Source organism: Lagenorhynchus albirostris, chromosome 7 (genome assembly GCF_949774975.1).
Source record: "Lagenorhynchus albirostris chromosome 7, mLagAlb1.1, whole genome shotgun sequence".
In the NCBI taxonomy this organism is placed as follows: domain Eukaryota; kingdom Metazoa; phylum Chordata; class Mammalia; order Artiodactyla; family Delphinidae; genus Lagenorhynchus; species Lagenorhynchus albirostris.
In genome coordinates, this window is record NC_083101.1 from 63531496 (window position 1) to 63549249 (window position 17754).

Genomic DNA, 17754 nt, shown 5'->3' on the forward strand with positions numbered 1-17754 from the left:
AAGTGACTTACCTTCCTTGAGTCTGTTTCCTGAGCGTGAGAGAACTTACGTAATGAGCGTAATGAGAACTTCTAAAGTTCTCATGGGTATGTAAGGTACTTTTAGATGCGGATTGAATTTATCCTCTTACCTTTTTCTGCCTGCGTTGGTTTCAGCGTATGGGGCACGTTTGCCTGGCCAGCTGAAGATCTTTGGTGTAAACAATAACTAGCTACTCCTCTTCAAATACAACTCTGACCTTCAGGTGTTTGAACTGATTGGTCAAGAGATACTCTGGTGTGAGGCTCATTTATTCCATCAAAAGGGTCTCCATCGAGGCTTCCCTGGTGACGCAGTGGTTGGGGGTCCGCCTGCCGATGTGGGGGACGCGGGTTTGTGCCCGGGCCCGGGAGGATCCCGCGTGCCGCGGAGCTGCTGGGCCCGTGAGCCATGGCCGCTGAGCCTGCGCGTCCGGAGCCTGTGCTCCGCAACGGGAGAGGCCACAGCAGTGAGAGGCCCGTGTACCGCAAAAAAAAAAAAAAAAAAAGTCTCCATCATCCTTAGTACAAATGTGTCTCCTTGTAACTTCTAACTCTTAGTCCTCGTTGTGCTCATCTGAACCTAACATAAGTGGTCATGTCACTCTTCCACGTGACTGAACGTCAATATTTGACAGTGGAGAGTGACCCGGTGCTTCCAGGTAATCCTTCCAGATAAAATAGCAGCGCCATCCACCTCAGTTTTCCTTGATGATTATTATGCCTACACTGTTTCATAGTAACTCTTTAGAATGAAGTATGGTTTTCTAAAAACTCAAGGATGACACACAGCTACATCTCAGCAATGAGAGTAGAAACATGGTCAACCATTAGTGTGCAGGCTTCTTGTAACACATGTGTGCAATTTTGCCTTTTCAAAAAAAAAAAAAAAAAGCAGCTCAGATGATGGAGGAGGCTTCCTGGGAGATGAGGTGTCCATCAGTGTGTGTGAGGCTTTTTGTTTGAGCTAGTCAACCAGTTCAGAGAAATGAAGGAGGCACCCCAGAAGGTTTCCTCAACCTATCCTGATAAGGATAAGTTTAACATCCCCTAAACGACTCTTGATGTTACTCCAGAAAGGAACCTAAGGAATGATTCTCCCTTCCTTGCTTGTGTTTTTTAATTGGAAGACTGGGATCTATTGCTTGAGCAAGATATAACCATACCAAATTAGACTATGCTGGCTGGAATAAGAAGCATATACATTTTAAAGTAAATAAATGGTTTTAAAGCATGACACAAATTAAGCAATGTGAATAATTACCATCAAGCTTTCATCATCATTTGGGATCCATCTGGGGAAAATGACAGAGGAAAGGAGCTTCCCTCCACAGAAGAAGCCCTAACAAGCTCAGGCTGAGTCTGGAACAGGGATTCTCAACTCTGATTACAGTGGATTCACCTGAGGAGCTTTTAAAACTAGCCAGGCCCACCCCCACATGAGATTCTAATGTGCAGTTAGGGTGGAAAATCACTGGCCTAAAAGGAAAATGGTGGCCTGTGCATGCTGGGGTCACCAGGGGACTTGGGAACCCCTCAGAGGTAGGGTCACCAGTCTCGGCAGAGAGCAGCTAATTCTGCCCATTATCCAAGTGTCTTGGTCCCCTGAGCCTCTTGTCTCCTCAGGTGAATGAAACCCTGGTGGCCCCAGGTGACCATGCTTGTCACCACTTGGTATGGACTCCAAGCAGGGCAACATCATTCTCTCTGCTTGTTTCTCCTGCATCCTTCTTTGGCTTCTAGATTTCCCCAGAGGCAGCCGTAGGACACAACGCTAATGGGGACATACAGGCAGCTGTGGTAATAAGGCCTCCCACCATCACAGACCTCCTTCACAATCATCCCTCGCCTAGGACTGGTCTCAGGTGTAGATAGAGCAGCCTGAAAATAGCAATCACACTGATGATTTATGAAGTATCTGCTAGGCGGCACGGAGCTAGAAGCTTTCCATATATCATTTCTGAAAAAAGATACTATCTTCACTCTGTAGATGGGGATATTGATGTTCAGAGTGATTAGGCAACTTGACCCAAACACACATGGCTGGGACTCAAATCTACCTGGCTCTTTCCAGGACTCACTGCTCGTCTTTAAATCTTGCCCCCTGCAGTTTCTTATCCGCATCCTCAAATTACATGAAGTCCAACCCATGAGAAAACGAAAAGGCCTCTGGGAAAGTGGAGACTGTGGGGCAGAGAGAGCGGTGAAGACTCAGTGCCTGTGGAAAGGAGGCACTATTGACGGTGACAAGGAAAGGAGGAAGGGACAGGATGAGGGCAGAGGGAGGGATGAGCTGGGACACTTGTGAGAAGCAGAAGCTGCAGGGCACCAGCCGCTGAGGAGGGAAGGAGAGGGGAAGAGAGAGGGCCCGTCTCAAGAGGCCAGATAAGGCCAAGGTACGTTAACATGTATAAACTGCACTTTGTTTTCTCCCCTTAGGACCTGCTCCTTCTTTGGCACCTGCCAAGCAAAACTCACTTAACTCTTATCAGATTTAGCCAAATCTTGGGAAGGCCAGTAAGTCAAAGGCAGTGAACTGATGACTGGTTTGAGAATATCCACGTCAGAAACCTGGTCAGAACATGGTGAGGGGGAATGGGTAGGGAGGAATGTGGGAGCGCGTTTGGGGACCAAAAGTGTTGTAAGTAAGGGGAAAAAAAAATAAACAGAAGTTAAATTTTACTCTGTGCTGACCTGGATTCCACTCTTGTGACCCTAGCTGGAGAAAAGCCCTTTGTCCCATGGCAGCCAAGTGTAGGGCCAGCTGCTACCGTTCAAAGTAAGCCAAGCGGTGAAAAATCTGTTGGTTTGTGCATGCGACGTTGGTTCCTGAGATCGGGTTGGTCCTTCCCTGCTCTCCTCCTCTCTTCTCCAGGCCAGGGGAGATGGTGCTGACACAGGACCTCCCTGGAGACCCAGGCTGCACGCTGCGTTCTCAGGCCCCTCCTTCGGCTTAATCAAAAGCCACCTGCAGGAAACTGGTGGTCAGATGGACTTTCCCACAATCCTCAGTTAGCATGACGTCAGGTCAGAAGGTTGCCCTGGAAGCCAATAAAAACAGAGCCAGACACATTTTCCTTGGGGGACTGATGTCCAGACGGGTTTCTCAGCTTAGCTGCTGCCCACACATCCATGCTGTTGAGTCAAGGCCGGGGGTTGGTTTTCTAATCTTCCCGAAGGTAGACAGGCTGTTTCCCTCAGCAGAGACTCAGAGTGAGGGTAACTGTGGGAATCAGGGAAGGGGAAACCTCTTTCTTGACACCCTCCCTGTCCCTGTCGGACAAAGAGGGGAAAAAGAATGTACTATGAGGTGAAAATGATGCCTGAGGAAGGAGCACTGGAGGAGTAAAGCTGGAATATGGTGCTAATCAGACAGGAGTCTGAGATTTTTAAGTAACCGAAGTCTACTTCATGCACTTTGAAACTCCACATGACAAGTCTTTTGGGAGCACTGAGGATGGCCTCAGTCCACAGGGTCGTCCATAAATTCAGCTATAGAAAGACTGAGAGAAATAAGCTATCCAAAACTGCTAACAACAATGGCTAGCACCCTTTCTGGTCCATGTGTTACGTATCAGGCACTGTGACGGGTGCTGCTCAAGCATGATCTCGTTTAATCCTCCACAGCAACCATTAAAGGGAGGTCTTATTGTTCCCATTCTACTGAGGGTAAATTTTAAATGAGGAAACTGAGGCCTCAAGACTTTTAGTAATTCCCCCACAAACTTACGCTCTGTGCCAGGCACTTGTCATACCTTACCTCGTTTACTTCTGTTGAACTGGAGTTGCCCTCAGATTCTAAACAGGAAATGCTGCAAAGGCACTAGAAGCCCCGCCCTGCGCCAAGGAAGGAGAACCTGTAGGAAGGAGCAAGCCGGTTTTGCGTCCTCTTGTGCCTCCAGGTGCAAATCATGGTGCTGGCACCTGGTTGTGGCCAATAAAGTGTTTGAAGAGAATGAAAATGATCACCTGGGCCCCAGCTTAAAGGTAAATTTTATTCCACAACTTGGAAACCAAGAAGCCTGCAAAACGGATGCCCAAGGATCAAAAGCATGTATCTAGTGCCAGGTTATATGAGATTAATAAGTGTTTCATAAGTGAGTGGATGAATAGATGAATGATTTCTCACTCAAAAGTGTGGCAGGGCAAGGCTGGGCTACATTCCTATACCCATTCCTACCTGATTTTCCGTGTTCGTAGTTTTCCATGTATGTATTGCCGTGTCTGTGTGCCTCTCTGCTTAGAAGCATTTGGCTTAGAAAAATCAGGCCTGAAGACAAAGCTTAGCAATGTGCAATTAAGGCTCTTAGCCATGCCTTATTGAAAAATCACAGTAATGATTTTTTTAATCCCATGATATATTTTACCCTCTTATCTATATTTATTTCTTCCAGTAAACAAAAAAATTTAAACAAACCCAAGGAAGCTTCTAGATTCTTCTTCCCCTTTTGCAGAAAAGACAGTTCTTCAGACATACTTTCTTTAAAAATAAAGTGCATATAATTGACCACATTCAAGACTTGGAGTTCTCTATTTGTGGAAGATTCTGAAAATAGAAGCATCTGCCACAATATCAGGGCTTTAGAGCTGAAGCGTCTGTCCAAACTCACAGACTGGTATTGCAAAATATTGAGGTAGTCTCCAGCATGGCTGTGATGAATTCTGGAAAAGGTGGCCATTTTCATTCTTGAACCCTCCACCTGGCTTTGCCTCACTGTTGACTTCCGGACCTGCCCGCAGCACTATGTGCGGGCCTGTGCAGGGCCACGCACCATCAATGGAATCCACTGTTTCCCAGCAGGGCACCTGCATGGCAGCCTCAAACAATGAGTCCATACCATAAGCCCCTCCTCTCTCCTCAGGGCACCCAGCGTGAAAGAAAACTTGCTGAGGGAGGCCTGGAAGCCCACTTGCATCATAATTAGACTGCTTGGCCAACAGTAAACCACCAACATCTCCAGGTGAACGCAAGAAACTACTTCCCAATTTTAGGTACCTGCAAAGCTATGGGCCAAGACAGTGTTAGCATGGGACTTGAGCTCTCTCCTCTTGCCTCTGAATGAATGTTAGGAGTGAAGACTGAGGAACACTACCAGGAGCCCTAACTCTGCCTCTGACTTCCAGTTTGGTTTGGTTTTCACAAGGGTATATGCATCTTTAAGCCATCCTCAGGTCTGTGAGCTCATCAAGAGTGGGACCCCATAACACATAACCTGGACCAGATCTTAGCTAGAGCTGCAAAACACTGTATTCCACGCTACAAAAAGTCTTCTCTGAGGAGGTGATAGTGCTATTATGACAATAAATATGGTTCAATTTAAAAATGTTTATTTATGACAATAAAAATTATTCACCTTGAAAATGTTTTACTCGTTCAATATCTTTTAATGATTTGTTGGTTTATTTGAATGTAAAAGACATAACGCAAAGGTAACCATCATGGCTTTTGCAGTCAGGCATACCTGGGTTCTAATCTTGGGTCCACCACATCAAGGATGCGTGAATTTGGAGTAAATTGCTTAATCTCTGAATTCCTCTTTTTTTCATCTGAAAAATGGGGATATTGACAGCTAGAATATTACTGAGAATTAAATTAAATATAGTATGTAAAATATTTAGCACAGGCCCTGAACCACAGTAATAAGTCCTTAATAAATGATCACTATTACTCTATTGTTTCAATATAAGCCCAATGATAAATTAGTAAAGAATATGATGGTAGAATAACATTTTGAATGACACTGAGTTTCCAATGTCCACCTTCACCAAAACTTAATGAGGTTTATAATTTTGCAATTAAAATTGATGACAAACTATCCTCACATAAATCCTGGAAAACAGAGAAGGTCAATGATTGCTTTAATCCGATTAAAGTTGCTTTAGTTCCGATTTGAGGGTAAGAGAATTCTAAGATCTTCAAGTTCTATACTATTCAAAAAAAGATAACCAAACGATTTCGTCAGACCAAATTGTAAGACACATGTTAAGCAATTTAGGGCTGCTCATTGGAGGATATTTAAATCTATCATTTCCACTGTTTGTTTGAACAAGTCACCTCACCTCTGTGCCTCAGTTTTCTCATTGGTAAAACAGGAATAGGATTCAATAAGATAATAGAAGTAAAATACTTGGCCCAGGACCTGACTCAATAATCATTCAACAAATGTAAACTATGCCCACTCTTGTGTTACTGCCAACAAAGCTCTTTCCCTCTTATTTGAAAGTTTCCTGCACTCTGTCATCCTGTTATGTACCTCTGTCACTGTTCGGGGTAAATCTTGATATTGTTGATTTGGTGATGATTTGTAACATGTGCTATCAGACTTATTTCTCCACACAAACCTCCTTAAAACTGGATGGAGGGGCTTCCCTGGTGGCGCAGTGATTGAAAATCTGCCTGCTAATGCAGAGGACACGGGTTCGAGCCCTGCTCTGGGAGGATCCCACATGCCGCGGAGCAACAAGGCCCGTAAGCCGCAACTACTGAGCCTGCGCATCCGGAGCCTGTGCTCCGCAACAAGAGAGGCCGCGATAGTGCGAGGCCCGCGCACCGCGATGAAGGGTGGCCCCCACTTGCCGCAATTAGAGAGCCCTCGCACAGAAACGAAGAGCCAACACAGCAAAAATAAATTAATTAATTAATAAATTCCTACCCCTAACATCTAAAAAAAAAAACAAAAAACTGGATGGAGAATGTGCCCTGAGAGTTCTCACTGGAGGGGCAGCCAGTGGAAACAGGGCTCCAGAACCAGAAAATCAGAAGGGGAAATCACTGAACCTGGAGCAACCCATGTGGCTTTCATTAGCACCAGGTAACATACTCACAATTTAATAAGTACTCCCAGTGAGGACATAAGCTAGAGCAGAACCCAGTTTTGATTTCAAGCTACTCAGGCAAGAGGTCAAGGAGAAAATTAATACAATCTCTACCAGACCTAACGGTTTCTCTTCTCATGGAGGAGAGATCATTCCAGTGCTACACCTTTTATCCCAAGCCTTAAAATAAATCTGGGTCTTTTCTGCTTAAGGAATTTATATGCAGTTTTACAAGGAGATAAAAGTTAAATGTAGCTATATGTTTAGCTGACTAATCAAAATAAGAGTAGATAAAATCAGAACTTCTCTGAAAAACTGAAGGTACATATATGTTGTATTTATGAAGAACCCACAAATATATCCGAAAAAGTCAAGAATACTTAAGAATCCTTTCTTTCATCTCTACTGTATTCCATCTACTCTAATTAGTTAATCAGTTAAAGGCTAGCTATAACCTTGACTCTCATGGAGCTGGATCTAAAATGGAACATGTACAAAAAATTTTCTGTGATCTTAATCCTTTCTTATGACCTACAAGTGATATTTACATTTTTTTGTTTATATCTTTATTTTTTCCTTAATTTGATTCTTTTCCTAGGCTGTGCCTCATACATTAAAATATTTGCATTCATTAAAAGTCATTAATTATATTCTAGTTTGTGTATGGACTTTCTTCCAAATGAAGGAAGCAAAGGACACTATGATTTCCTTTCCTTTCCTCTGCCTGTGTCAGCTATAAGATATGAAGAAAAATTAATTAGGCTTAACCCTTGACTTCTCACTACGTGTGTTTTTCTGAAAGCTTCTCTGAAATGGAAAAGAATGTTTATGTGTACAAATAGGCCAGGATATTTTTTAATCTATGTTATTTTTATTTAATCTGAACACTAATTTGGAACTGATTACTTTGCTAGATTATGAAACAACCCAAACAATATTTCACAAATAAAAGTTCACAGTGAAATTAACGGGCAAGCCACATATATGCCCGCGTACTCCTACTTCTGCACATTCTTGAAATTCCAGTTTACATTTAGTTTTGCCTGGAATATTATTTAAGTATTCTGGATATTTTGGTTTAGTATTGCAAACATTAGGTTGTTCGTGTATTTGTGTTTTTACAAATTAGACAAGGAACTGCAGTATAAATGGATTTGGGGCTGAAATTTCTTTTAAAATATTTTAATTTGAATTTCTCATCATAATGAAGTTCCATCAGTGCCCCTCCTCTTATATGTTTCTCTGGATAGGTGTAAAGCCACTTTATTTTTGTACTAACAAGGAGAATTTTGATTCTGGAATACTAAAAATGTGAGAAACAGTAATTGGGAAAAACATATATGATCAGGACAGGGTGGATTTGACTCACCTTCTAAGTCTCTCTTTCTGAGGAAAGTGTCTTTTCCCTGTGTACCATGAAAGGTACTGGGCGGCTGCTGGAGGGGGCTGGGCATGGATCCAGGGCAGCCCTGGGCTCATTTACATCCACGGTCACACTAAAGGGGGTGGGGAAAGCGCTGAGGGGGCTTCTGGGAGACAGAACAGCCCCCAGCTGGTGTTGTTAAATGTGGACACACCCTTCAGGTTGCCAATCCCCACGGTCCCCATTTGTTAACTCTGCCTGTTAACCCAGTTACGCTACCTGCCCTGCCCCCCTGCCCTCAAGCTGTGACCATTTGCATTTTTGACCCCCGCAGCAATAAACTGCACGCCGCAAAGACTTCTTCATATAATCCACCCAGAGAGGAATCATTTATTGTTAAAAAATAACAGTGGTGAGAACTTCTTGGAAAATGCAAGTTTCCCACCTCTACTCTGCCCTCCATCTATCCTTCAGGCCCTTATGTGGACTACTTTGGTCACATTAAAATCCAGTAGCCCAGAGTACCCCAGAGGGGGGCATTTTGTTGACATGGAGGAAAGGACCATTTTAGAATAAGAGACACCATGAGGATCACTGAAGTTTCCAACCCTGAACAGAAAGAGCAATTTTGGACAACCCAAGGATGGTTTGGGGGCATTTGGGACTGGGTGAGCAGGGAGTGAAGGGAGAACCAAGAAGAGGGGAATTCCACAGAGGGAGGTGGCCTGGAAGCAAAGAACAGAACGTTTGCTTCCTTTCCTGTGGGAGCAGCTACGCTGTCGTCCTGTAAAGACTTTGTGGGGCTCCTCTGTATGAAGTCTGGAAAGCTGCATATCTCTGGCTTATCCAATCTCTCCCAGCCCATTGCAGATTTCACCCCCTTATCCAGTCCCCACCTTAAGAGGAAAGAATGGAGTGTCATGTGAGCGGAGCACAGATGCCAGCTGTCAGCTTGTCCAAGGAGGGAAGAGAGTCAGATGCTGCACTCTTGCCTGGGGCTTCCTCAGCCCACAAGGTCCTCCGTTCAGTTCTCGTGACTTTTCTCTTTTTGAGAAAACTTCTATTCCTTGCAAATTCTTGTGTCTCCTATAAAATAAAGCTACTTAGAAAATTAACAGACTTAAGAAATCAATGCTTTTCTTCCCTCACAAAGAAAGGAAAGTATTGACATCACCTGAAGGGAACTTCTAGAAGCTAAGGTCAGGTCATTTACAGACGCGCAGTTTCCATTCAAGAAATGGTCTCTTGGAAGGACTCTGTTGGAATATCTATCAGTAGAGACTTGCTGGCTGCCACAGAATTAAAACTAAAAGGGAAAGAAGTAATGTTCTCCAACCAGTAGCAATTCAATTATTTCGATAACACACACAACACACACACACACACACACATGCAAAACCAATTGCTAATGAAAATAACTCATATCTTCATGTCCTCACTCTAAAAGAAACGAATCCATTCATTTCTGACTAATGTGTCACACTGCCCAATGATGAAGCCAATAATAATAATGATAATAGTAATAATAAGTAACACATTTCCAGCACTGAAAGAGCTTTACACGCACAATCTCATTCATTCTCTCAACAGCCTAATGAGACACTCTCACTAATATCTAATTTTACAGACAAGGGAACTGAGGCAAAGAAAGTTTATGTAACTGTCTATACAGCTGGCCATTCCCAGCATTTGGAAGCAGCCAGTTTAACTCTAGAGCAGGGACTTGAAGTAACTGTTGTGTACACTTCCTCACTGCTGTCTCTCTTCTATCCCCAAATCTTGATCGATGCCAACAAAGCCAAACATTTTCATCAGGGCAAAAAGTCGCTCTATACGTAAAAATTTTATTTCAATTATAATATTCTTAAAACTACTTCCCAGGACATTTCTTAATCTTCTAAAAAATCCAATTACCATCTCATCTTGGAGCCATCCAGGATTCTCCATTTTTTTTCAGTAGATAGCGGTCAACTGATTTCCATGCAACTCTACACACAGCATTGTAAACCCACTGTATCAGGGCGGTTTGGGGAGGTGAAAGGGACCCGAGTCATGAATTAGAGGTGGTGGGATCAGGCAGTTGGATCCGTTTCAGCAAGTCTTTGATTGGGATGGTCAAATTCCAGGCATTTTTATCTCTTTTCAATGAAGCTTGCATTAGTTTTGCTTCATTTGTGCACATCACTCAGATGGATCGCAAAACCCTTTAAGCTCATTCCTTTTCAATTAGCTATTTTTGAACTCCAGCTGACTCCGTGCAGAATTGCTGTATTCAAGGAGTCTGGATTTGGGACCCCTTCCTCAGTTTCAGCTCGCGTCCCACCTCCCTGGGCATAAGGAACATCGACCCTGCTCGCACTGAAAAGTAGCACCGCTTCTTGGAAACCTAAGATGCTTCTCCTTTTCAGGCATTGGGAGAAAGAAATTCTTCTCCTCCAGTACTCACAAAACCACTAAACCCACAGCCACAGGGTGGCCCCAGGACTTACCTTTTCTGTTGAGTGTGTGTGTTTGAGGCCCTTGTGGTTTTTCAGTCGAGGAGACCACAGTCCAGTCATCCCGAGCACACGTTACATCTTCACCTCATTGCTGAAAGGCCTTTCTCAGAGAGTGGGGGGCTGAAATTCTAGATCTGCACTTGCATTTCTACTGTCATTGTTTAGAGAGTTTGGGAGGACGATACGTAGTAGGAATTGCAAGAAGGGTTTAAACATACACACGTGCCCAGTGCAATTGGAAGTACCGAACTGAAATAGTAACCATCCCAGATGCTAAGAAATTAAACCCATGCTACAAAATTCCCAGATGGAAGGACCAAGATCCACTTCCAAGATATACTGACCCCAACGCTAACGTAGGAAGAGCGGAGGGAAGAGGTGGAGGAGGAAAATAAAACATGAGGCCAGAGTCTGTAGCATAGCTCATTTTATTGTTTAAACAGTTTTTGCATAGGAAATATATCTGCTTCCAGTAATTGACTGCAGTATGAGCAGCTGCTAGCAGTATAGGCTGGATATAACAGTAACAATCACATTAAGTCAAGCTTGATTTACACCAGTTTAAAACTTGTGGCAATTGAGTTCATTTGCAACCCACAAAAAGTACCCAAAGAACATTATCCTCCAACCGGGCACAATAAAACCTTCGCTAACATTCTGGCCCAGTCTGGGGCTGATCCCAGAGGTCTGAACGCCAGAAATTAAGTAACTGTCATATAATACATCCTACTGCTAAAGGTTTGTTACACGGAGATTGTGCATGTGCCTCCTTTTTGAAAAAATTTAATTAAAATACAAGGTTCTGTATTTATGGCCCATGAGGACAAAAATGCCAAAAGTTTTAAAATGGATCAACCCTGGTGTGTAGCTAGCAAGCAATAACTGACTACTCGTCACCTACAGTTGTACTAAATGTATCTAAAGAAACACACAGTCCTACAAAAGTTGTTCTCAGAGAAATATCATTGAGGTGAGGGCACCTCTTCCCAGGATGCTAAAAGTTCTATGTGATATAAGCACAAATTAACAGCTTGATGAAGACATAATCTAATGCAGCTTTGAGAAGCCTATGCCTGGGATGGAGTTACCCCTCACATTCTACAATGTTGTAGAGATTTTTTTTTTTTTCCAAGAAAATGTCATTTGAAACATATTTACAACTGAACTCAACAGAGACTGTGAAATTGAACAGGCACTGCTCATTTGTTTGAGTTTTTTGGTAAACATTTTGCTGGTTTTTTTTTTTGTTTGTTTCTTTCTCGTTTTGCATCAACTTTTTTTCAGTCCATGCAACTTCAATGCCCTCGATGAAGAATGCATAATAAGCCATACTTCTTAAAAAAAAAAAAAAGACTTCCTTCTGCATAAAGAGATATATTTGCCACATCAGTCCCTGTAGCACAGTTTTCAAAACCATTCTGTCAAAAATACAGTAATACAAGACTGGCTTTAGTGTCACCAGCTCACACTGCCTTGTGTGTATGTAGGCCACCATTTGTTACTGGTACTGTATCATGCAATAAAAGTTATCAGAGGCTGGGGCTGGCGTGCTCATAGGCTAGTGGCACTGAAGCGTTTTCACAATCTCAACAATTTGAATTGCAACACACAGATATTTCTAAAGAGTCTTAACTAGTGAACCCTTTTATTATTAAAAAAAAAAAAAACAAAACAAAACTACTTACAACCATTGAAGAAAGAATTGCAACAACAACAAAAAAATGTAAAAATTGACCGTCTCCAACTTGTCCCCTTTGACTATATGAACAATGTCACCAACAGATCTGTGGCACGGACACAGTACAAAGAGTTGTCATGGCAATGAGTTTGGCTGATGCAAAGGTCATTGTGCAGGGTCAAAGGGCAAAAATCAGTGGTCCATGTTACCCCCCAACTGCAGTGCTCCACCCCACCCACACAATTTTTAAGGAATTAGAAAAAAACAGGGGAACTACCAGAAAGTGCAAAATATGAAGAAGGCAGCTTTCAGCTCCTTCAGCATGGAGTAGAACATTCAATTTTGAGCTTTTACAGTTGGACTTGAATAGCCTGCACATTTAAGAAAAAAAAAGTTTTCAATAGAAACCCAATTTTTTAAAGTCCAGGAAGCATGCAGCTGGTTAATGTTAACCAAAGACCTTGACAGGAACATGTAAACTATACTGAATGTCATGCTTGGGGCCTATCTGCCAGCAATATTGTAGAGTTGTTTCATTACAAATGAATACTGTACACTGAATATGGGATAACTTTCTGCAGCCTTCGTTTCACACGGTACATAGAGTTTGAATCTAGGTAAAGAACACATGTCCTGGTGTCACACCGCTGAAGATGTCCCTGTGCAATCTCTTTTGTTGAGTCCTTATGAAGCTACAAGTCACAAATCCAAGATTCTGCTCCCTGAGGACACGTTATGTGAGACATAGCACGGTTTTGTCATTTTCTGCCTATCCTGAATGCTCTGTGAAACAACCTTAAATACCATCACGTAACAATCACAAAAACTTTTGCTAAAGGCCGTATATACTAATAAAAAGACAGTGGTGCTTCCGACATTCTGAAATGCTCTGAAAACCAACTTTTCCAATACTAAATACAACAAAATAACCTTCATAAAATATAACTTTTCTCCATTTACACTTTTTTAAAGGATTAGTATCCTATGCTTTTCAAGCACAGGAATCTGTGAAATAACTCCTAACATGGACAGATTTTTTTTTTTTTTTAATACATAACTTAAGAGCCTGGAGAGTTTTAACTCAAGTCCAGTCTCCAAACAAGGAATATTCTTGTTTACTTTAAAAATGGAAACAACATATAGTTCCATTATAATTGTTAAAAAGTTAGCTTTACAAACATGGGAATTTTAATTTAAAAAAAAATTCTTAACAAAACTATACAGTGTACAAATTACTGTCTACAAGGTAGGCGGTTCATGAAGAAGACCTTTCGCTCTTCTTGCTACTCGCAGCTTCACAGATTCATTCACATATTTTTTTTTAATGGAGCTGCCCACCCGAACATTACCCCATAACTATATTGCTATAATTAAGATTTTTGCCATGTCTTTATGTACAGTCTCCTTCACTGCCTTTTTCTTTTTTCTCCTTAGACAAGCCTCAAACGCTCATGTCACTCCAGAGGAAACACTTCAGAGGCACTGTGAGGGGTGGGCTGCAAAGCAACGCAGGGAAAGCTGAACAGTGCCGCGGAGCCGGGGCTGGAGACGCCACCCCCTACTGATGCCCTTGGGTGACCTTCACCATCCTGTAGCTCTGCAGTTCTGGGGAGGGGAGGGGCGTGCAAGACCTGCAAGGGGGGGGGGGGCCCTTAGTCACAAGATACTTCCTGGTAAAAAGAGGAGGAGGCCGAAATGGATTTGAGATTATATAGAGAGTAGTATCTTTTTAAGAGTTTTATCTCAAAAGGAAAGGAGAAAAAAAAATGATTAAAAAAAAAAGCAACACTTGAACTAGGCCTTTGTATTCAAGAGGCAGGCAGGAATACCCACAGTGTGTAACTTATTTAGCTAGAGCTGCTCATTCACTGGCAAAAAAAAGAGAGCGACTCTGCTCTTAAAAAAATACTGCGTGTCCTGTGAGGTTGATTTGTTCACCTACTAGGTTGAAGAGCTTGGCTGAGATGATCTGTTTTCCACCAGGGCAAGTCATCACAGAAATGACTGGACTTCCTTTTGAACTTGCGCTCCTGCTGTGCTTTTCAGCATTGGGGCTATCAAACTGAATGGGCTAATCAAACACAATTCTCAGGCCCATAAGCATTGTTCTAAAGTATTCATTATTAAATGATATGCTGTGAGAACAATAGACAGTTTATTTTATTAGGCCATGGCCTGGGGGAAGGGGGTCGGGGGCTCCTCAGGACAGCCCACCATGTGTCACTAATTCTAAAAGATTTTCCCCCTGGTAATGAATTCCCTCAATGGGACTGGGGGGGGCGGGGGGGGGGGCAGGCAGTGGGGCAGAGTAAAGTAGAACCAGCCTCCATTCACCCTCTAGCCCTCCGGGGAAATTAAATCCAATATATACTTGAGGTACCATCCCTTAAAAAAGAAATCCCATCAGCATCTGATGGGCTTAATTCATCCACAGGAAAATTCATTTCTAAAAATTCTCTATTTCCCTTCTAGTCTGGTTCTCTGTTTAAAAAGGGCAGGTAAAATGAAAACTTAACAAGACTTATTATTTTTGTTCCTTAAAAACTGAACTTTGATTTTAATCTAGAAGTCCGAATACCTGTAATAATAGCCCTCTGTTCAATCTCCTGGATATTAAAAAAAATTTCCAAGCGCACTACCGTCCGTTTGAAGTAGTGAGTCCCAGGTAAATCACAGACTAACATTCATGAAATGAAGAAATGGGGAAGGAAAGTGGTGGGGAAAGGATGCGGGAGCACCCCCTCCAGCAGGATGGCATAGTTTAGAGGAGAAAGTATGCTCAGCCCCGAAGTTGAAACATCTGCTAGATGTACTTTTCAACGACTATCTTTGCTAACTATGAGACAGGCTCACTCTCCACTGTGGATCCGGAACTTTCAAGAAAAACGACCACGCCCCCCCTAAAAAAGATAAGACCGTTTGTTTTAAGCCAAGTCTGCCTCCAGGTGAATTGGTTGTGTTTGCTTGCTCTTACTCTGTTGCTATGAAAAGCAGAAAGGAGTTCCGCTTGCACCCCAGGTGGGGAGTTTGAGAGGGAAACCTGTGAAGTTGAAGTTTCTCACAGTAGGCAGAACAGTCGCTGTGCAGCCCAGGCCCATCTCAGGGTGCACTGCTTCACAGCTACACTGTAAAGTGTTAAAAATCCTCCCACCCACCCCAGAATATATATATATGTATATTAAAAAAAATCCCCTGTCCATCTCTCAGTACACAAAAGGACCTCATCACACTGCAAAAATAGCAGTACCCACTTTGGTCAATTAAAACAAACAAACAAAAAAAAAGCATACATTATTATTTTTTTAAATCTGTGTACTTACCTATAATAACCAATACAGCTAAAAGCACTACCTACATAGGCAAAACTTGGTATTGCATAATTCGTATAAATTTGAAATCCCTCCCCCCCAAATATTAATTGGAAGATGAAAAACATGAAAGGTTAATAGAAAAAACACCAAAATACTGAAAATATTGCTGGTCGATTACAATTTTTAAGCGGCAACTATACACAGCCATGATATGCTTTATAAATGTGAGATAAAGGTATAACTGTCTAAAAAATCCATGATGTCACACATTTTTCTTCGTCTGGAGTACAAAATATTTTGTCATAAAAATGGTAAAGATTTAAAATGATAATAAATGCAGCAAAACAAGTGTAGTGATGTCACTTTTTTGTGTTTTTTTGTGTTTTTTTTGTTTTTTAGATTTCAAGGCAAGGCACGTAATGTGGACATTATATCTTCGTGCAAATTAGGATTACTGGAAAGAGTATTTTTAATTAAAATTTTAAGAGACATAGAGGCAAAAATGTGTCTGCCCATGCACACCACAGATCTGTCAATACAAGAAATTTGTTGAACAAGGCTAATGTCTGAAAGCACCATGCAAGTATTCAGCACCCTGATTACATTTGTTTTCTCAAGAGTGCATTTTTATATCCTACACCCTGGCGTTCCCAGTTTGTAAACTGTAAGCTTTACCCTTGTGACATGGATTTGCCTGCCTCTTTGTCTCTAGAATGCAGATTTTATAGAACCTTTTGTACACCCTATGGGTTCTTGATGCAACCAGTAATTTTAAATAAATAAATTCTACCTCCAAGGAGGCTGCAGCTAAACCAACATAAGTGCTGTGTTTTCATTAATTTTTTTTTTCCTCAAGCGCATGATTTGTCTTGATTTAATGCCTTTTTACTGCCCTCAAAAACTGAGGGGAAAATAAATTCGTTCAAAATTATTTTAAATTCTTTTTAATCCCCTCAATTTAGAGTCCAAGGGCTGAAGGACTTATAATCATGATTCCCCTTTAGATATAAATTTATAAATTGCACTTGCCTCTGTTAAGTGTTTCTTTTGTGGGGAAACTATTATATTAATTTTTACTGTTGCATGCAGAGATAACACTTCACCTACATAGAGGCATTTCTTCCATAGAGCCTTTGTGTTCAAACTGTTTTTTTTTCCTTTTTTCTTTTTCTTTTTTTTTTCTTTTTTTCTTTTTTTTTTCTTTTTTTTTTTAAGATTTCAAACTGGGTTACACACTGGAAAAGGCTGGGTTAAGGGCCAAAATTTAATAAATCTGTACTGATAACTAAAGGCTACAGAGATTTCATATATATTTTTTTTAACTTTTAGAAATCAGAGTGCTTATAAAATGGCTGGCTCATGGCTCTGTCACCCAGCACTTCTGATGCCGCCTCCTAGCCTTAGTTGGTGAGATAACCAGGAATAGTGATTCCATGCGTAAACAACAAGAATACTAAACCAATAAAACTAGCTTATCATGCAAATATTAAGGCATCTAGAAAGTCAGTTAAAATATATTGTCATAGAGACAGAACATCTATTTCCCAGCGGACTTCATGTAACAAAGGCTACTTTGCAGGGGCTGCGATCTACCATCAGTGAAATATCATCGACCCTTTTTATGTCATTACAGTTTCAACCTTAAGGGAATTAGTGATTGTAAGTGCTGCGATTGCTGGTCTATTATCTTCTTTCTTCAGTTTCTTTCCTTTCTCCCTTTTTGTTTGTTTTGTTTTGTCCAGTCTTCTCTTTTCCTTTTTTTTTTTTTAAATTTCTTAAACTAGTGTTGTATTTCATGTTTCCCTCAGTTGCTTGTTTCTGCTTGAAGGAAAGGTTCTCCGATTATGTTCAAACCGTAATTTTGGACATTTGCCGGTAGGATGGGTGTCCTATTTGATACTTGGAAAGGAACCAAGCTAGCCCAGGTACCAGGACTGTTGGCAGGAGAGGGGCAGGAGGGAAGGAAGAGAAAAAGAAAAAATACAACGTTACTCTACAGCAATATTAGAAATATAAATTCCATAGGCATCAAATTACTACAATAGCTTTTTTCCAAATTGCAGTTTAATAT

The 17754-nt window shown here is 41.6% G+C and overlaps 1 protein-coding gene across 9 annotated transcripts in view; it reads right to left on the reverse strand.

The window, feature by feature from the left end:
* Positions 1-11104: 11104 nt before the first annotated feature.
* Positions 11105-17754, reverse strand: part of NFIB (nuclear factor I B) — a 235529-nt gene continuing 228879 nt past the window's right edge. For all 9 annotated transcript variants that reach the window (XM_060155077.1, XM_060155082.1, XM_060155079.1 and 6 more), the window contains one exon: positions 11105-17617. In XM_060155077.1, coding sequence (XP_060011060.1) covers positions 17488-17617 — 130 coding nt within the window. In that variant the 3' untranslated portion in view covers positions 11105-17487. The remainder of the gene's footprint in view (positions 17618-17754) is intronic.